Source organism: Dendropsophus ebraccatus, chromosome 6 (assembly GCF_027789765.1).
Source record: "Dendropsophus ebraccatus isolate aDenEbr1 chromosome 6, aDenEbr1.pat, whole genome shotgun sequence".
Lineage (NCBI taxonomy): Eukaryota > Metazoa > Chordata > Amphibia > Anura > Hylidae > Dendropsophus > Dendropsophus ebraccatus.
In genome coordinates, this window is record NC_091459.1 from 126,979,611 (window position 1) to 127,001,621 (window position 22,011).

A 22,011-nucleotide genomic window follows, 5' to 3' on the forward strand; every position below is an offset into this window, starting at 1 on the left:
GGATGCTCTTGGACTCCTGTCTACATTATGTCTGCTAGTCAGTACTGGGATAGCTGACCATCCAGCGTGCATCTGTCCCTATCTCTAAGCTGCTGGTTCCATAGTGCTGTTGGACTTCCATTTATTGACAAGTCTTTGTAACATATGAAAAGTTTTGTTTTGATGACTTAGAGGTTCTCTCTAAGAAGTCTGCACTTGAAATCAATGCCATCTCTGAGCTGTTGTTATGAAGAGTGATTATACACTGGAAGGGGTTTACTTAAGGTTCTCCTACAAAAGGTTATGATTGGGCTAAGTGGCTTGGTAGGGAGGGGTGTAGTGTGCATGCTGCAGCTTGGCATCTGTTCATTGCATGTAAAGTATAACTCATATATAATAACATAATACATTCCTTTATAGTCATAGGAAGAATGTTACAAACCTATATGAGCTGGAAACTGCAGAAGAGTTATTATTAAATATTTAAAGTGGGTTTAGGTAAACCGACATTGAACAACTGGGATTATTATTACTTATAGGCTAGGTTCAGACACAATAAAATAAAAGCTAAATAAGCTAAAAAAGCGAAATAATTTTGAGTGAAAATAAAACAATTTGTGAACAGATGCTGAAAAAATAGCTTTGACCGGACTTCTTGTTTAAATAATGAGCAATGTTTTGGACAGTGTGTGCACTGCCGGCCAATTTCCTATTGACTTCAATGGAGCGCATTATTATATATGGCCATATTTTTACTTCAAAATTTTTGCTGTATTTTTGTATTATTTTACAGTGTGTGAACATAGCCATAAAGTCGATCTATTCTTATACTATAAAAGGAAAGTAAGTCAAATTTAGAAATACAATGGGTATAAAATCAAGTTAAATATTTTACTACAGATCCGTGCCTATGTGCTATATTTTATATTTTTATAAGTACTACATGAGCCACATTATGTGTAATAAGACACTAATGCTACATATTAACAATGTTATGTGCTCTAGATACCATCAGATACATGCTATAGATCAGCTACTTAGGTTTAAAGCACCTAGGATTATATAAACCAGTAGAGAAGGAGCAGGTTTACGCTCTGTTCCCATTACGTATAAACAACGACCATTTTTTTTAAATTAAAATATGTAATTAACCCCTTAACGACAAAGCCAATTCCGATTTTTGCGTTTTCGTTTTTTCCTCCTTGTGCTTAAAAGGCCATAGCACTTGCATTTTTCCACCTAGAAACCCAAATGAGCCCTTATTTTTTGCGTTACTAATTGTACTTTGCAATGACAGGCTGAATTTTTGCATAAAGTACACTGCGAAACCAGAAAAAAATAAATGTGTGGTGAAATTGAAAAAAAAAATGCATTTTGTTTATTTGGGGGAAATGTGTTTTTACGCCATTCGCCCTGGGGTAAAACTGACTTGTCATATATGTTCCTCAAGTCGTTACGATTACAACGATATGTAACATGTATAACTTATATTGTATCTGATGGCATGTAAAAAATTCAAACCATTGTCAACAAATATATGTCACTTAAAATTGCTTTATTCCCAGGCTTATAGCGCTTTTATCCTTTGGTCAATGGGGCTGTGTCAGGTGTCATTTTTTGCGCCAGGATGTTTACTTTCTATCGGTACCTTGATTGTACATATACAACTTTTTGATCGCTTTTTATTACAATTTTTCTGGATTTGATGCAATCAAAAATGCGCAATTTTGCACTTTGGGATTTTTTTTGTGCTGACGCCGTTTACCGTGCGAGATCAGGAATGTGATTAATTAATAGTTTAGGCGATTACGCACGCGGCGATAGTAAACATGTTTGTTTATTTATTTACTTTTATTTAGAACCTGGGAAAAGGGGGGTGATTCTGACTTTTATTAGGGGAGGGGGCTTTTTATTGACAACAAAACTTTTTTTTTTACTTTTACACTTATACTAGAAGCCCACCTGGGGTTAGGGTTATTCCTCCTGGGGGACTTCTAGTATAAGTGCTCTGATCACTTATAGAGATCTCTGCAGCATAGATATGCTGCAGAGATCCATGAGATAGGCACTCGTTTACTTCTGGCTGCGGCAGCCGGAAGTAAACGAGTGCTGAGCCGGGGACGGCGCCATCTTGGATCGGTCCCCAGCTGGCTTCAGACAAGGAGATCGCTCCTCCGGGACAACGTCCAGGGGGAGCGATCTCCGCCACTAGAGACCAGGGAACGTCTGAATCTGGTAATCGGATGCAGCTGTCATGTTTGACAGCTGCATCTGATTACTGTATTAGCGGGCACGGCGATCGGACCGTGCCCACTAATACCTGCGGTCCCGGACTACAAGCGGCACCCGGGACCGCCGCGGTTCAGAGCGGGGTCGCCCCGCTCTGAACACCCTTACCGGCAATAGGGCGTAAATATACGCCCTTTGTTGTTAAGGGGTTAAGTCTATGGATAACGGCCGGAAATAAATGACATGAACATTATTGCGACAGCTGTTGTTTGCATGAACTTCAAAGCTAATCACTTAATTATGAAAATGTTTAATTGAAAACAACGGCCGTTGTGTTCATAAAAAGTACGGTGTGTGAACATAGCCTTAAACTAATGTTGTAATCTGTTGGGTATTAGGGTACAAACACACTAGGCGTATCCGCAGAGGATTTCTAGCTGCGAATTTGCTGCAAGACCTGCTGCAGATCCATGCCCAGTACACTCATGGCCAGACAAACTCGCAGCAGTATGGACATATCCGTAGGAAGTTTGTCCGCAGCCCGCCCCACTAACCCCACGCCGCCGGAGCCTATAACTTCACCTGGTCCCCGCTCCGGCTAGCTTCGGGGGTTCCTGGCACATCCCACTCGGTCAATCAGTGAGCTGCCCCGCCATAGCACACTGATTGGCTGAGCGGGACTTGAAGACACCGTGAGCCCCGAAGAAAGCCGGCGCAGGGACCAGGTGAAGTATAGGCTCTGGCAGACGGGGGGTTATCGGGGCGGGCTGCTGACATAATCACAGCGGGATGTCCATCCCGCTGCGAGTTTGTCTGGCCATGAATTTACTGGGCAGGGATCCGCTGCGGATACGCCCAGTGTGTTTGTACCCTTATAGTCTATGTACACAATATTAGATATTAGCTTTAGAATTTACATATTTTTATACTATACAACTATTTTATTTTTTTACAAACCTTGGATGAACCTGTGAGTCATGTCATCAGTACCATCCCTTTAAAAAAAAAAGTGGAGGGTCTTAATATAGAGCTAGACTATGAGGAGTTATTGTGAAACATATAAGGTGTCAGGATAAATCTTGAAGATTTTTTTTAAGTGTTTGCCCAAGACTTTAAAAATGTTTTTTGTTCTTTGAAAGTGTGCCTTATTCTCCTACGTCTGTCTGAGTAGTGGTCTCCTTCAGAGCACAAGGCAGTGAGACCATCCAGCTGTTGTGTTTGCTAGAGAAATTAAAAACTTTCAAATGGTATACCAAGAGTCTCCCCCTAGAGGGGGTGGCTTGTGCCCAAGTATAAAGTCATAGTCATATTAGGCCCCGTTCCCACTGAGGAAAGGTAGCGGAATTCCGCGACGGAATTGTCCGCCGCGGAATGCCGTTAGCCTCCCGCTCATAATGGGAGTCTATGGGAGGCGCGCGCTCCTGCTCTGTACGCGCTGAAGAATGAACATGTTCATTCTTCAGCGCGGACAGGGCAGGAGCGCGCACCTCCCATAGCCTCCCGCTCATAATGGGAGTCTAACGGCATTCCGCGGCGGACAATTCCGTCGCGGAATTCCGCTACCTTTCCTCAGTGGGAACGGGGCCTTAGGTGTAGTAGAAGCCACTCTTTGTTACATTGTGTACATTTGAGTACATGGTGCAGAATTGTTCTCCCTCAACCTCCACCTCCTGGCCGATGAGCGTGGGCCACAGTGCCCTCTACAGGCTAAACAATTAGGTGTCAAATTCTCCAGTATTCACTCACACAACTAAATATCTTAGCATTTGACTATATAGTGGTGGTATTTTGGTAACAAACTGACACAGAACATGCTTAGGCATATACTGTATATAGTAGATCTATGTACCCTCAATACCCTATATGATGTAACTTGCTACCTATGTCAGATCCAATCTTGAAATTGGAGAGGGGGGGGGACACGTGTCATGCCCTGTGGAACAGGATACATTTTTAGTTGCTGCAATAGCTCTTTAAGTAACAAAAATATACAAAATCTTTTTTTCCATATACTTTTAAGTTGTAACCCCCTCCCCAATTTTTATAAATTATTATACACATCATATACATTATTATCACTGTTTACAAAAATTATTAGAAAATAATTAACTCTGGATCAACGGGAAAACAAGACTCCTGCTTTATCATAGTGTTAGCTATATTTCATCTTCGAGGGATTGCACAGATTTCATGGGGTAATGGGGCATTAGTGAACCCCACGGCAGGAGTGAGGTCCAGCTCTGTGCCTGGTGGGGCCCAGAATGAGAAGTTCTGTAGCAGGGTGGTGAAGAACAGGAAGAGCTCCATTTTGGCCAAGTTTTCTCCAGCGCAACTTCTCTTTCCTGGATAAAATAAAAGCAGACAGTATAAAGTTCAGCCTTCAAGAAGTGGTAGTTACACAAAAGCTTGAAAACTGGAGAGTTCCCAGAGTCTCTTCTGTCACAGTACTATAGATGGCACCTGGTAGGGGGTAGAGATTATCACTGCAGGGGAAATGCAATATTACATGGTGGACAATTATATGTAATTCAGCTCCATTCACGTCAGTGCATCTCAGCTGGAAAAACCCTCACCCAAACTGTTGACAAGATAGATGCTGTTTCTGAAAGAAAGCGAACACGGTTTTGTAAGTCTGGATAACCCCTTTAGTACCATGATTGCTACAATTGAACAGGTACCTCTGTTCAAACTTTCATATTTATTTGTTACGCACAGCAAGTCATATAAGATATAACAATAATGAAGCACATGCTTATATAGTGCCACCTAGGCTATTATTATTAGAGAATAATGTAGAGATTTTTGTGTATGGCCTATGATTACTTGTTTTAGCTGATGTGGCAGGTTTGAGGTTTCAGCCATCCTGATTACTAATTCCCCAATTAAATGATTTCCACCTGCTGCCAACATTTCCCATTATTCCGCTGGCTTTGCAGAGAGAAGGGGCGGAGTCTCATCAATGCATTTCCTCTAATTAGACTGCTGGTGCTAGAGTTTACTAACATGAACTGATTACTCATAAGTGGATTGATGCCAGGTCACACCATATGCAGTTTTCATATGTTTTCTTATTCAAAATGACACCACGCTAGGTCTGGAAAGACACCGGCACTACTTTGTAGTAAGCCTATACATAAATGGCAGGATCTTGGTGTGAATCGGATGGATAGCTTTTTGCCGTGGAGGTGCTCCTCATGCATACTATTAACAAGTGTACAACAGCAGTAGTAGTAGAAACAGTAGAAATAGTAGAAACAAAGCTGAGGGCACTCACCAAAGACATGCAGATTTTTATTCCTGATAAAACTTTAAAAGTCGGCAGGACATCTTATCTTGAGCCAAGCACTAATCTGATGGTCTGATGAAGTGCACACGTGCGTGAAACAGCTGTCATAATAGTTCGTACTGACGAGTGCTTGGCGTCTCCTCCCAAGATGAGATGTCCTGACGACTTTTAAAGTTTTATTAGGAATAAAGAAATTGCATGTCTTTGGTGAGTGCCTTCAGCTTTGTTATGAAATACTGCAATGAGGAGAAAATGAATTCACCTATAAACACAAACTGTGGTGGTTTATAAAGATTTTTAGTTTTCAACCTATGCTTACACATTGAATTTTTTTTACCATATATTTGGCAGCAGGCCCTATTACACTGGTGTAAATAACCAAATCAGGTTATTGGGCCCTTAGCATAGGCTATCAATATGTTATTGTCATCAAAAATTAGGGTTTTGTACAGAAATGTGTAAAGAGAATTGTAAAATGGCCCTATTTAGCCTCAATTTTTTGCATAATCATGTCAAAAACTTAGACGAAACAAAACAAAAATGTAACACATGAACAGAGCCTTAGGGGAGGTTTGAAACTACTTTATATCTTCATTCTAAAGAAATAGCAGCTGCATATGGATCTATGTAGAGAGGGCAGAGGTCTTTAAGGTAAAACAAGGGATTTGATAAGTAAAGATGTCACCCTGTAGTTCTTAGGAAGTCAGCTGACCCAGGACACACCACTCCTTCTGACAAATTAAATACTTTTAATATCTCGGGGTCAAGCTGGTGATCACATGATCCAGTTACAGTAATGAAATGTATGGATAAAGCTGTGCTAGAATGGAACAGATGGCACTGTTGGAGTAGTGGTGAGTGTGCATAACATAAGGGGGGAGGGTTGCTAGAATGTTTTAATCAGGTAAGAAAGAACATATCCTTTACAATTACATTACCACGTAGGGAAATTTCATGTATGATCCTAAAAAGATAATTCCCCCATTTTACCTAGTGAGAAAGGTATGAAGGCCTCGTTCTTTCTAAAATTTCCATTGGAATCAAGAAAGTGTTCTGGATAAAACTCTTCGGGTTTCTCAAAGCAAGTTCCATCCTTGAGCACAGAGTGCAGCACTGGGATAATAATTGTGCCCTAGAATAAAAAGACAGTATAAACGTGAACATAAGTACTGTAGAGACCCTAAAAGAGAGTGTCTACAATGTGTGTCTCTCAGATCATTACAGTGCATTACATGGATGGCCAGTTAATCTCTTGTACATACTTGTAATTTGACACCAGCGCTTAACAATCTCAGAGTGTTTTAACTCCCAGAACCCACCATCGCCAGCTCGTTGTCCATGTCCCACCCTCTCCCCCTGGCCACCAGGATGCTGCTTTCTCCTCCAAGGGTACCCCTGCTGTGTCCTTTTGGGGTTGGTCCCATCTACTATGGGCTGCCCTGCCCACTCTCTGATGCCTGAGCAATATTGTTAATTATCAATAGCTAAAGTTTATTTGCTATATATGAGCTCCTTGGTTTCCAACTTTTGTTTTGGTAATTCCCCTTTGACATCAAGAGGACTACCCTAGGTGTGCTCACAGGTATATGCTAATTTTATTAGCTTTTCCAACCCATCAATATGTAAGCACATATGCACATGTTATATGATGTTGTGTTTTTCTTATCACCTTTGGAATGGAATAACCCCTGAAGGTCGTGTCTCTAATTGCTGAGTGTGGGAGGTTTCCAGGTATGATATCACCAAATCTCTGAATTTCATGAATTACAGCATCAGTATATGGCATCTGTTTTCTATGCTCTGCTTGTGGTTGAGCAGATCCAATAACACTTTCAATCTCATTTTTAACTTTTTCTGTTCAGTAAAAAAGGAGATATTTTAATCAAAATGAAGATGTCATAACTATATTAAACACAAAAATATACTATACAACACCAATGTTGACAGCAACCAACATAATAACAATAAAAAAAGAGCTTCTTGCTAAATCTAGAAATAACAGATAACCTGGAGTAACTGTGGTGCCCATCACGGTACCCCCAAATAATTCTAAACTTAATAAACATTTTTTAAATTAGAAAAATTGCACTTTGTAATTCTGCCAGATGAGACTAATCAGCAGTGGTGCCTTCCTGTTTGCTCCTCTGCTGTGCTCTGTGCTCATCCCGGGGCTGCTGGTGTCGTCTTCCACCTTCTGCTGCAGTGACACCTCTGACCACTAGGTTTGCACATGTGGCCAACTGCTATGGATTTATAGAGGCAGCTTGTCTTCACATGTTACTGCCATCTGTCAATCCAGAGAGCCACCTGCAACTATTTAAACCAACTCTGATGCTTCTTCCTGCTTGAACGTTGTTGCATTTGTGTATACCAAGAGAAGGTGTGTTTCTGCTATTCTGCTGACTCTCCATGAGTTCTGATCTGTGCCTGTTCTTTGAATTATGCTTTCTGCCTGAGCACTATCTGTACCACATGCCTTTCCTGTTGCCGACTCTGACTACAATACCCATCTCATCTCTGTAATTGCGTTGACTCTCCCACTCGGCTTGCTTACTATGCATACTCTCCCATTCCCTGGTGCCTTGCACTGACTCTGTCTGGCTCTTGTGAATCAGCTACTGAACACACTAGGACCACGCTTTTGGAGGAATCTAGTGTCTTCTAATTGCAGAAGTCTAGTTTCTGCATCCTGGAGCTGGATAAAGGGTGAAGACCTGGAGTGCACTTAGACTCTACTCCCTGGTGTGGGCCAAAGCAAAACCAGTTGAGTAGTACAGGGGGCTCCCACTCACTGTTTGTTACACACATACCACAATTAGGCTGGGTTCACACTACGTATCAATCAGTATTGTGGTCCTCATATTGCAACCAAAACCAGGAGTGGATTAAAAACACAGAAAGGATCTGTTCACACAATGGTGAAATTGAGTGGATGGCCGCCATTTAATGGCAAATATTTGCTGTTATTTTAAAACAACGGCTGTTGTATTGAAATAATGGCAGTTTAGTTTACTGTTATATGGCGGCCATCCACTCAATTTCAACATTGTGTGAACAGATCCTTTCTGTGTTTTTAATCCACTCCTGGTTTTGGTTGCAATATGAGGACCACAATACTGACTGAAATATACGTAATGTGAACCCAGCTTAGGCTGGGTTCACACATAGTATATTTCAGTCAGTATTTGGTCAGTATTTTGCAACCTCAACCAGGAGTGGATTGAAAAGACAGAAAGGCTCTGTTCACACAATGGTGAAATTGAGTGGATGGCCGCCATATAACGGTAAAGAACTGTCGTTATTTCAATACAACAGCCGTTGTTTTTAAATAAGCAAATATTTGCCGTCATATGACGGCCATCCACTCAATTTCAACATTGGGTGAACAGATCCTTTCTGTGTTTTCAATCCACTCTTGGTTTTGGTTGCAATATGAGGACCAAAATACTGACTGAAATATACTGTGTATAAACCCAGCCTTATACTATATAGATTTTGTGAATAAACAACAAGCAATAACAAAAAAAAGACTTATTGCTAAATCCATTTTATCCATTGCTAAATCATATTAAATTACAAAGCATTAAATTATCAAAGCATTTACTTGCATACTAAAATTAGAGCATTTTGGAACATTTTGAATTAAATTTTTATGTCATGGTTCATATGAATGTGCAACCAGATAAAATCACATTGGGGGAGATTTATCAAAGGGTGTAAAATTTAGTCTGGTGCAAACTGGCCACAGCAACCAATCGCAGCTCCTCTTTCCTTTCATCAGAGCTGAAACCTGAGCTGTGATTGGTTGCTGTGGCCAGTTTGCACTAGTCTAAATTTTACACCCTTTGATAAATCTCCCCCATTGTCTATAATGTCATTACCATAATACATCTAGGTGGTGTGACTGAAAATAGGATGCATGTGAGCTGCAATGGAGACTGGAGCTAAATGTATGGTATACCAACGTTGTCCTATACTAAGTTTTGCTTCAATATTTTTGCTTCTGTGACTGGACAGCAGCCATATCACAGCTCTGTACTAAGGTCTATCTAAAATGTTTTGTAGCGTAATGTGTTGTAATGGTGGTTGGCCCATTGATAGGCTAAGCAGGAACCAAAGAAGCAGGGACGTAACTACCACTGTAGCAGCCATAGCGGCCGTTATGGGGCCCACCTCTTCAGGGGGCCCATCCTTGTGATACACTGGGCCTCCTGAGCTGTCATCATACTACAAAGGTAGATGCCTACCACGGGGGACACTATGTATTGGGAGGGTAGGATAATAGGGAAAAGGTCTTTTTTGGGGGACACTATATAGGGGAGAGGGGGTAATAGAAGGTGAGATGCCCACCATGGGGGACACTAGGGAAGATGCCTACTATGGGGACACTAGGGGAGATGTCTACCATGGGGGATCTATCTACTGGGGGGTGAATACCAGGGCAGACGCCCAACATATGCTATCTACCGGGTGGAGGGCTAACAAACAGGGGGATTACCTATAGTTGATGGGGGAGAGGAGGGGGCTCCATCAAAAGTTGCACCCCTGTAAAGCAGGAAGCCCTGTGTGGCCAGGATTGGCCACAGTTGGAATGTTTTTCATTTTTTAGATGGCCTAAGTTGACAGGCAAAAGTTTTTTGGGGGTATGGACAGTCCCTTAACTAATAGAATTAGGGTAAAACGAAAACATAACCCTGTTCAGAATGTGATATTTTCTTACTTTGTACTTCAGGATATTTCATCATTAATAGTAATCCCCACCGCAGAGTGGTTGAGGTGGTCTCCATCCCAGCGGAAAACAGGTCAATCACCAGCATGATCAGGTTTTTGTTATGAAAGTATAGCTCAGATTCAGATGTTCCCTTATAATATAAGAGGTGATAATTGTGGTTAGTTACATTATAGTATAGAGGAAAATGTGTTAAATGTCAATATACTAGCAAATAACCATTGTACGGGTGCTAATAAGCTGCAGCCTTATTCTTTATAGAGGATCATTTAGCCAAACAATATCCAATTGACCTAAAACAGTAGAGAAACTAGAAGAAACCACTGAGCATAATACTAATACCGGTAATAGATTTCATGATGAAGTTACCTCTTGTTGTTTAGCCAGAAAAGCTTCAATAAAACTTCTCGGATTGTCTATATCAAATTCCCTTGTCTGATCAAGAAATGTGGCCTTCATAAAGTCCTGTATTTTTCTGAAATTTTCCGTGAGTTTTCTATGGCTCCCAGGCAGCCAGCCGACAAGAGTGGGATAACTGTTATAGAGCTTCATAAAAAAAAGGTAATAAGAAAGTTCAGTAACGGACCTCTCTGCCTGTCATCCCCTCTGAGCGCACTGACAGGCAGAGAGGGGTAACTAGTGACGGGCGGGGAGCCGCCCAGATGACTACCTCCCCGCCAGGAGTACTAGTACTAGTTAATTAATAAAAAAGTTTCATTCTAAAAAAGTTATTTTTGTTGTACAATAGCTTAATTCAAACAAATCAATGCTTTTGCAATTAAATATACTGTTAATAAAAATAAATATATAAATAAATGTGTATATATATATATATATATATATATATATATATATATATATACACACATTTATTTATATATTTATTTTTTATTAACAGTATATTGTATTTTTTATTAACAGTATATTTGTATTTATTTTTTTATTTACTTACAGTATATTTAATTGCAAAAGTATGTATTCATTTTAATTAAGCTATTGAACAACGAAAATAACTTTATTAGAACGAAAATGTGCTTTATTAATTAAATATTAACTATTACAAAAAGTTGCGTTTTTTTAAATTATTTATTTATTAAAAAAAAAAAAAACGCATAGGACCCCCCTATTTTCATAACCAGCGGGGTTAAAAAAAAAAAAAAAAGCAACAGCAGCCTGGTAACACCAGGGTGGGAAGGGCCATTTGTTTTGGCATAATATATTTAATATAGAGAAACTTACCTTGACCATAGGATTTTCCAAGATCCTAATATTTTCGTTATTTAAACTCATGAGCTTCAGTATGGTTGGATCATCATATTCAAATCTATCATCGAGCAGTATGGACACGATTATGTTGGCTACTGCCATATTTATCAGGTTCTGGTTATCAAAGGGTTTTCCTAAAAAAAGTAAACATTTTGGTTGCAATTTGTCTCTTGGGCAAATACAGAAATGTTGCTCAAGACTGTAAAGAAAAGATGGTGGCACCAATATTAACTATAAATGGACATAGATATATAACTTGTCAATTCCTCCAAGATGAAAAACGTGGCACTCACCATGTAGCAAACAATGATAATCCTTTATTCCATCACCAACACAGGTAACATGAAGTGGATGAAATGATTAGGCGACAGCTGTTTCGCACATCACGTGCTTTCTCGCAGTCCTGACCTCATCACATACTCTCACCCTTATATGCTAGACATAACGTCACTACACATTTGCATATTTAAAACCACAACTACCGTGAACATTAAAAAAGATAATAGTACAAAGGAGTCATATTTACACAATGTAAAGGAGTCAATCATAAATAATTCAATTTATTACCAACAGGTGCCGTGTATACCCGATCTATCGTTTAACCCTAACGGGCCCAAAGCATCCGATTTCAATATCAGTTCAGTCTCTTTTTGCAATAGTTTGAGTCCATGGTCTCCTCCTTTAGGTGAATGTTTAATCTGAATAAGGCCCATAAAGCAGATCCGATATTCTTCCTTCATGTATTGTCTGAACTTGTGAGATAAAACACGGACAACCTTTTCCAGTCCTCAGGGAACGAATATGTTCAGCAAAGCGTACGTGCATTGGGCGGATGGTTTTGCCTAGATAGTAACAACCGCACGTACAAATTATGGCATAGACCACAAACTGGTTTATCGTATCTCTGCTTTATGGGCCTTATTCAGATTAAACATTCACCAAAAGGAAGAGACCGTGGACTCAAGCTATTGCAAAAAGAGACTGAACTGATACCGAAATCGGATGCTTTGGGCCCGTTAGGGTTAAATGATAGATTGGGTATACACGGCACCTGTTGGTAATATAATGAATTATTTATGATGGACTGCTTTACATTGTGTAAATATGACTCCTTTGTACTACTATCATTTTTATGTTCACGGTGTATTTGTGGTTTTAAATATGCAAATGTGTAGTGATTTTATGTCTAGCATATAAGGGTGAGAGTACATGATGAAGTCAGGACTGCGAGGAAGCACGTGATGTGCGAAACAGCTGTCGCCTTATCATTTCATTCACTTCATGTTACCTGTGTTGGTGATGAAATAAAGGATTATCATTGTTTGCTACATGGCGAGTGCCACGTTTTTCATCTTGGAGAAATTGATTGTACATATAGACTATGAATAGTAGAGCACCACCGGTAGCACTATTCCGGGAACAGTGAGTGTTCACACAACGAGACGTTGCCCGAGTGCGGTTGTGGGATTAAGTGTCGAGTATCTCTTTTATGGAAAGTGTTGATATATAACTTGTATAGCTGTAAAAAGGACCAGTAAGAAAGAAGGGCTGGTGTTACCCAAAGAGCAGCTAGTAGCTTCCTACTGACTATTAGATGGCATGGAAGACATAACTGGTGGATATTTAGAGTGGTTAAGAAGGTGCTCTAGATGAGGGCTTCTCAAATGTTTTGATCTTAGGCCGTCAGATGATGTAGGGCTGTTCTCATCAGTCTAGTCTCTGCCATGGAGCCTGTGCTGTACACTGATGTTGGGCACAGGCAGGGACTCTGCGCCTTACCTCACAGTTTGAGAAGCGCTGCTCTTGATACTAGGCCTGGGACCTAATTGATGACATCCACTTTTTGTTTGCTTTGGCAACCACAAATAAGGTCTATCGAGCAATGAATGAATTTTATTTTGTTTAATCCTATAGTAATTGATGGTTTGTGGCTGCAAAGTAGAGTACACAAAGTGTGGCCAACCCAACCAGCACCTCTATCTTTTGGAATATAATCTCTTGAGGTCAAGATTCTTCCCCCATCTTTATAGTATATACCTCCATAAGATCTGAATGCTTCCATCAAGTTTTCACATTCTTCAGAGATCTTATTTTCTATGGTCTTCCTTCCCATACCAAAGTCTCTTAATGTTGACAGAGTGAACTTTCTCATCGCTTTCCAGTTATCCCCATGGGAAAAAATAACACCTGAATAAAATCGAAATGTTAGTCCATCAATATTTAATGATCTATTAAAGGGGAACTCCAGGTAAAAGTAAAAAAATTAACCTGCTGCAGGAGCAAATAACATTGCTTACCTACCTCATCCAGATTTGAAACTACCAAAAATCCATATGCTTCAGGGGTTTTGTTCTGTATTGTGTGGCTGTACTTTCTGGTTGAGCAGTTGTACACAGGGGCAGCAGGAGGCCCAAGATGTTAGTGGCCTCTTGGAAGGCATGGCTGGCAGGGGCGGACAGATGGTAGCAGTAGACCCAAGAAGGCATCAGCCTCTCAGCAGGCAAAGCAGCTGGGATGTGGAGCAGGAGGCCCACAGGGTGTCCTGTCACCTCCCAGCAGCAGCAGCAGCGGGCCGATGGTGAATAGGAGGAGGACCAAGATTGCGCCAGAACTCCCCGGACCTCCCGGCAGGCATGGCAGCGGAGGCAGACGGAAAGCAGAGAGGCGTCAGAGGCAGACAGAGAGCAGAGCGGACAGGCTGAGGAAGCAGGAGGATGGACGGGGTACAGAGCGGACAGGCTGGAAGAGCAGGAGGCAGGACGGGGTGCAGAGTGGACAGGCTGGGGGAGCAGGAGGCAGGACGGGGTGCAGAGCGGACAGACTGGGGGATCAGGAGGCAGGACGGGGTGCAGTGTGGACAGGCTGGGGGAGCAGGAGGCAGGACGGGGTGCAGAGCGGACAGACTGGGGGATCAGGAGGCAGGACGGGGTGCAGAGTGGACAGGCTGGGGGAGCAGGAGGCAGGACGGGGTGCAGAGCGGACAGGCTGGGGGAGCAGCAGGCAATACAGTAAGCAAATTCTATGTTGCAGGGGAAATGAGCGGCCGGGGAGCAGAGAGGAGACGGAGGCGGACGGGGAGTAGAGCGAACAGGCTGGGGGAGCAGAGCGGCGATACAGTACACAAATTCTATGTCGCAGGGGAAACAATATCATTCATTCTATCGTTTTCCTGAAAGGGGTCCGGGAAATAATGGAACGGCACGGTCATTTCATAATTTCTCGAGATTTGATCAAATCCCTGATTCTATCATTTCACTGCAACATATATTCTGAGTATATACAGAAATACCCTGTTGATGCCAGTGCCCTTTAGTTACTAATGGAGATCTGAAGATATATTTACCATATCCATCAAATGTTTTCTTGACTACCGGTGTATCTAGCCTTCCAGAAAATTCCTCGCCATAGTTCATGAGGGCGTCTTTCACCGTCTCATAACCACATAGGATAACCATCTTCAGCTGACCAACCTGGACGGTGAATACTGGGCCGTACTTCTTGGACAGCTAAAAAACAAACAAAATAAGTAAATAAATGAATAGTTAATACTTTTTATTAATACTATTTACTATTCCATAAATATTCACTAGATGGCAGTACTTTTTTTTATATTAACCATACACAGTATTCAAGCCAATGGTGGGCAACTAACCAAATGTGACATCTACTTTAAAAGACCTAGAAATCAAATAGTAATCTTCTTAAAAAAATAAATAAATAATAATAATAATTAATAATAATAAAGAAACTGTATTTTCTAACAATAGACAAGTGTAAATGGTGCCATGTTTAACCCCTTAAAGACAGAGCCAATTTCGATTTTTGCGTTTTCGTTTTTTTCTCCTTGTGCTTAAAAGGCCATAGAAGATGCATTTTTTTCACCTACAGACCCACATGAGACCTTATTTTTTTGCGTCACTAATTGTACTTTGCAATGACAGGCTGAATTTTTGCATAAAGTACACTACGAAACCAGAAAAAAATTCAAAGTGTGGTGAAATTAAAAAAAAAAAAAAAACGCATTTTGTTTATTTGGGGAAATGTGTTTTTACGCCATTCGCCCTGGGGTAAAACTGACTTGTTATATATGTTCCTCAAGTTGTTACGATTAAAACGATATATAACATGTATTACTTTTATTGTATCTGATGGCCTGTAAAAAATTCAAACCATTGTCAACAAATATATGTCACTTAAAATCGCTCCATTCCCAGGCTTATAGCGCTTTTATCCTTTGGTCTATGGGGCTGTGTCAGGTGTCATTTTTTGCGCCATGATGTGTTATTTCTATCGGTACCTTGATTGCGCATTTACGACTTTTTGATCGCTTTTTATTACAATTTTTCTGTATTTGATGCGACCAAAAATGCTCAATTTTGCACTTTGGGATTTTTTTGCGCTGACGCAGTTTACCGTACGAGATCAGGAATGTGATTAATTAATAGTTCGGGCGATTACGCACGCGGCGATAGCAAACATGTTTATTTATTTATTTACTTTTAGTTATAACCTGGGAAAAGGGGGGTGATTCAGACTTTTATTAGGGGAGGGGGCTTTTTATTAATAATGACACTTTTTTTTTTAACTTTTACACTTATACTAGAAGTTCCCCTGGGGTTAGGGTTATTCCCCCTGGGGTTAGGGTTATTGCCCCTGGGGGACTTCTAGTATAAGTGCTTTGATCTCTCATAGAGATCTCTGCAGCATAGATATGCTGCGGAGATCCATGAGATAGGCACTCGTTTACTTTCGGCTGCTGCAGCCGGAAGTAAACGAGTGCCGAGCCGGGGAAGGCGCCATCTTGGAGCGGTCCTCGCCGGCTTCAGAAACGGAGATCGCTCCTCCGGGATTACATCCCGGAGCAGCGATCTCCTCCACTAGACACAAGGGATAAGCTGCGTCCGGTATTCGGATGCAGCTGTCATGTTTGACAGCTGCATCTGATTACTGTATTAGCGGGCACGGCGATTGGACCGTGCCCGCTAATACCTGCGGTCCCGGGCTACGAGCGGCACCCAGGACCGCAGCGGTTCAGAGCGGCGGCGCCGCGCGGCCCCGCTCTGAACGTCCTTAACGGCAACAGGGCGTAAATATACGCCCTTTGTCGTTAAGGGGTTAATTATCTTGTACGGCTTGACTACAGGAATTTGCATTATTCATGTGATTGATAGAGATGAGCGGACTTTTTGGATTTCTGGTTCGTATGAACCAGAACGATCGGCGTCGGATTCCCGCTCTTTGCTTGCTCCGTGCCGCGGGTGGATACCTCATAAGGAACGCCTGGAAAACTGGGATACAGCCATTGGCATTGGCTGTATCACAGTTTTCCAGGCGTTCCTTAGGAGGTATACACCCGCTGCACGGAGCGACCAGACAGCGGGAATCCGACGCCGATCGTTTTGGTTTATACGAACCAGAAATCCAAAAAGTCCGCTCATCTCTAGTGATTGAGCATAGTGTAATGCTTCATTTACCCTATGGTGGCGCTGCAGAGAAACTAAACACATATCATCAGATTTCTCCACAAATCACAGCTGATTGCTGGGGATGCTAATAGGAGGATAACTCAGTTGTGATCAGATTTTGCAAGTGGAAAGAGTGGAGTAATAGCAGGATAAATTTAGGGGTTTATTTATATATACATTTTATATTCAAGGGGTACTCTGGCAAAAGCCTTTTTCTTAAAAATCAACTGGTCTCAGGAAGTTATTTAGACTTGTAATTTGCTTCTATTTAAAAATCCCAAGTCTTCCCATGCTTATCAGCTGCTGTATGTTCTGCAGGAAATGGTGTTTTCTTTTTGGTATGACATAGTGCTCTCTGCTGCCACCTGTGTCCATGTCAGGAGCTGTCCAGAGTAGTAGCAAATACCCATAGAAAACCTCTCCTGCTCTGGACACTTCCTGACATGGGCAGAGGTGGCAGAAAAAAGCCCTGTGCCAGACTGAAAAGAATACACCACTTCCTGCAGGACATACAGCTGCTGATAAATATGGGAAGACTTGAGATTTTGGAATAGAAGTAAATTACAAATCTAGATATTTTTCTGAAACCCGCTGATTTGTAAGAAAAAGATTTACGCTGGAGCACCCCTTGAATCCCATCAATACTGCTAAAATAAACCAGCTTAGATGTATTATGTTCCAATTAGACTGGCACCTTTCTCTCCCCTAAGAGTAGGAAGAAGTAATTCATTTGTATTAGACATCTTTTTTTACAGGTTTTTTTTTTTTTATAAGCTGATTTTGAAGGTAACCCAGAAATGAGCTAGCATTCTTTTTTTTTTTTACCCATTTTGTTTTTGCCTTTATACTGACACGACCATTTATGTGTTTTTTCTTTTTTTATCTCTTTGAAATTCTACTCAAAAATAAAAAAGAACAATGTTAGAAAAAACTATTACCTCCAAAAATGATTTGTGGGGTTTTAATACGTCGAGTAAATGCATATGTCCAATGATGGGTAAGGGTTTAGGTCCTGGAGGAAAATTGTGGTACTTGTTGTCTTTCTTGCTGTTGAGGACACTGACTAAAAGTATGAAAACAATGAGGGACAGAAGAAGTGAGACCAGATCCATTGTGGACCTAGAAGGAGACAAAGAAGGAGAAAAAAAACAAGGAAAACTATGATTAGGAACAAACTTAGACCTATGGAGAATGCTATCCTCTGGGACTACGCACCAAATAATTCCCTGATCCTCTGCAAATATTTTCATGAAGCTTAAAAAAAATCAACTGGCTTTGCCTCAAAGGGGCGCTCACTGCCTATATATTTCTACCACTTAAAGTCAGTGGAAGCTGCATACAGTATATACTTGTGCGGAGACTATATAGAAAAGGGGTATTGAAAGGAGGAAATTAACGGCAGGTTAGGCTTGGTTCACACTACGTTTTTGCAATCCGTTTTTTTTTTTGCAAAAAAAGGGACGAAAAACGGATGCAACTGTGTGCATCAGTTTTTCCATTGACTTCCTTTATAAAAAAAGAAATGGATTCGTTTTTTTTTTTTTGACAGATAAAAAACGTTTTTTATCCGTCAAAAAAAAAGAAAAAAAAAGGGATCCGTTTTGATCCATGTTTTTTTTTATTTATTTTTTTTAATATAATGGAAGTCAATTGAAAAATGGATGCACACAGTTGCATCTGTTTTTTCCACCCGTTTTTGCAATCTGTTTTTTTCACGACTAACGATAAACTGTCACAAACGAGATTGTTTATTGTTAACCTGAAATTGTTCACCATAATACACAGAATGATAGTTGTCATTATTGCGATCGTTACTAGATGATCGTTACTATTATTGCGATAGTCGTCGTTATTGTGATCGTTACTATGATCGTTTACTCCTTCTGATCCCAGCAAAACAATAAACAATGTGCAATTACACTGAACGATTAGTGAACGAATGCGGAACTTGTGCGAACGAATGTGGAATTGCAGCGAACGATTAGCGAACGGTTAACGATAATTTTAGGTCCAGATCTAAATCAATGACATACGAACGATTTTTCGATCGTTGGCTGCAATTACGCAGAACGATTGTCGTTTAAATTCAAACGACATAACGATAAACAATCACAAAAGACCGCTATGACAAATGACCCGAGATTGTTTGCCCAATTACATGGAACGATGATCGTTACTTATGATCGTTCTTGCGGTCGTTTTGCTGTCGCTATTGTGAACGTTTCAGCTATGACTTCTTATTACACCGAACGATTTGCGAACGATCAAACGATAAAAAAAGGTCTGAATTCTATCAAACGACCAACGTTTTCTCGGTCGTTTAATCATTGTCTGCGATTACACTGAACAATTATGGTTCAAATCTGAATGATTTAACGATATTTTGAACGATAATCGTTCCGTCTAATACCACCCTTACTTTCCTCCTCGGCGCCATTCTAGTGCGGTTAAAGGTTTGACGGTTTCCCCTCCCTGTGTTATCAGTATATGTCACACACAGAGAGAGATTACAATGTACACATAGGAACTGGACCTGTGACTAGTCAGATGTATATTAACTGGAACAATAATACCGTATAGACAACCGCAAGGAACTGATTGTATATTATACAGTATAGCACGATGTCAGACATAGTTCCCTGCAGTGTCTTACTTATCGATATATAACTATTATGTCTATAGGGGTGTGCAAGCTTCCCGATATCCTCCTGATCTCACTCACTCGCTGCTCACTAATATACTAAGGATTTCTCCCCACATGGTCCACAGCGCCTATATACAACATATACCATAGGATGATATGGATCTGCTATAGATGTTATAGGTGAGGAGCTTGTTGGTCCCTTTTATCTTGCACTATTAGTTTAAATTACACTATCCGTCCCCTTTAAAGGTCAACAAAGGGTCTAAGAACATAATCACCATAGAGAGCATACACTTACCATAGAGAGGAGAGCACACGGCAGCTCTAGCCTTCTTCCTCTTGCTCTATGACCTTGAGAAAACAGAAGCACTCTGCTGACGCCACCTGTGAAACATGCCTGGGGGAGGGTTCTATACATTGCATGTAGCTGCATAGACTGGATACGTATCTCTCTGCCTTACCCGGCTTACTTATTGTTGCATCACTTCTTGCCTCTGTCTCATTTATTACTCTCTGAAGCGACTCAGGATTTGTATAAATCAATGGTTTACAATATTGTTTGGGTCCTAATGAGAAATCGTTCGTTTGGTGCTTACACCAAAATCTTTGTTATTAACAATGATTTTGGTGTCAGCACCAAATGAACGATTTCTCATTAGGGCCCGATCAATATGAAGGCACAATATGGAATTATACTAAACGATTAGCGAATGATTGTTAATCATTCGCAAATCATTCGGTGTAATTCCACATTGTGCCATCAATGCTGGGATCAGATCCTAGTAACGTCCATATAAAAACACTGGTCAACAAATTTTCAAAAGTGGTTTGGTTCAGAAATAAAATTAGCCATTTCTTAAGGATTTTTATGTGCTGAATTCAAATATCACAAGGAAAATTGTGAATTGTCTCTAGTTTCTATGATATGGAAGAGTTCTCATGTTACTGTTTAGTGAATTGTATAGAATATAGTATAATAGCCGACATATTTATTACTTCTGCAATCATAAGGAAGCAAGTTTACTGTTCATAAACTTTTGAAATATATTCATAGGAACCTTATTTCTATCTGAAATCAACTACAATTTACAGGCATGTCCAAGAATTTTTACAAATTAATTATTTTTATTGAATTCTGGCAAGTTTGGCATCTAGTGGACTGTGAATTTGGAAATTCTTGAGCATTGTTGACCATTTTGTTTTCCATCTAAAACCCCAGTAACCATCCCAGTGTAACCATGTGCAGAGCTGCTTTACCCCTATGCAGAATCCCATCTCAGACAGCCAGACCAATACAGTTACATGGATAGTTGCTTCATCCCTCTAGTACAGTACAATCACAGGCAGAGCCGAATCACACTCACAATATATTCATATACAGAGCCGAATCACCCTCACAATATATTCATATACAGAGCGAATCACCCCCACAATATAATCATATACAGAGCCGAATCACCCCCACAATATAATCATATACAGAGCCGAATCACCCCCACAATATAATCATATACAGAGCCGAATCACCCCCACAATATAATCATATACAGAGCCGAATCACCCTCACAATATAATCATATACAGAGCCGAATCAAACTGTTCCTAGTATTGTATCACAGGCTGTGAGAAATATAGAAGGTACGTCTATATCTTGAAAATTCGAGCCAATTTCAAAATTTGAACATCATTTTCGATCTCAGCACCCCCAAATTAGTAAAGTTTAACTGTTTTCATGTCGGAATCTTTTTAGCTGTTGACCAGTGAAATTGTAACTAACAACTAAAGACTAGAGATGAGCGAACCGGGTTCGGGTTCGAGTCGATCCGAACCCGAACGTTCGGTATTTGATTAGCGGGGGCTGCTGAACTTGGATAAAGCTCTAAGGTTGTCTGGAAAACATGGATACAGCCAATGACTATATCCATGATTTCCACATAGCCTTAGGGCTTTATCCAACTTCAGCAGCCACCACTAATCAAATGCCAAAATTCGGGTTCGGATCGACTCTAGCATGCTCCAGGTTCGCTCATCTCTACTAAAGACCCTATTACACCAAGCGATTGTCGGTCATATTTACTTGATGTAATAGCTACTGTTAAAAGGCAATGATCAGCCGACATGCACAATGTCGGCCGATCCTTGTTCATAACATGTGGATTTTTTTTTTTTTTACGATAACAACAGTTATCTCCTATGGGCTCCCCAGACGATCTAAAGATCATCCAGGGAACACCTCCAGCAGCTTCCCACGCTTCCCCCTTCTGCAAGCAGAGAATGAGGAGCAAGTGAGAGCTGATCTAACAGGTCGGCACTCGCTTTCTCCTCACCATTGGCCCATGTAATAGGGCCTTATTGTTTTTTGTAATATGGTGAATGATTTCAGGTTAACAATAAGCGATCTGGTTTGCGATCG

General features: G+C 40.7%; 1 protein-coding gene across 1 annotated transcript in view; it reads right to left on the bottom strand.

Annotated features, from left to right (window-relative positions):
- The window catches only part of LOC138795285 (uncharacterized), a 40,096-nt gene extending 20,136 nt beyond the window's left edge, over positions 1-19,960 (bottom strand). The window contains exons 1-10 of the mRNA XM_069974276.1: positions 19,897-19,960; positions 17,893-18,073; positions 14,833-14,995; positions 13,527-13,676; positions 11,463-11,623; positions 10,593-10,769; positions 10,215-10,356; positions 7,164-7,348; positions 6,485-6,626; positions 4,374-4,550 (exon numbers count right to left, since the gene is read on the bottom strand). Coding sequence (XP_069830377.1) covers positions 4,374-4,550; positions 6,485-6,626; positions 7,164-7,348; positions 10,215-10,356; positions 10,593-10,769; positions 11,463-11,623; positions 13,527-13,676; positions 14,833-14,995; positions 17,893-18,066 — 1,471 coding nt within the window. The 5' untranslated portion in view covers positions 18,067-18,073; positions 19,897-19,960. The remainder of the gene's footprint in view (positions 1-4,373; positions 4,551-6,484; positions 6,627-7,163; positions 7,349-10,214; positions 10,357-10,592; positions 10,770-11,462; positions 11,624-13,526; positions 13,677-14,832; positions 14,996-17,892; positions 18,074-19,896) is intronic.
- Between the last annotated feature and the right edge of the window lie 2,051 nt (positions 19,961-22,011).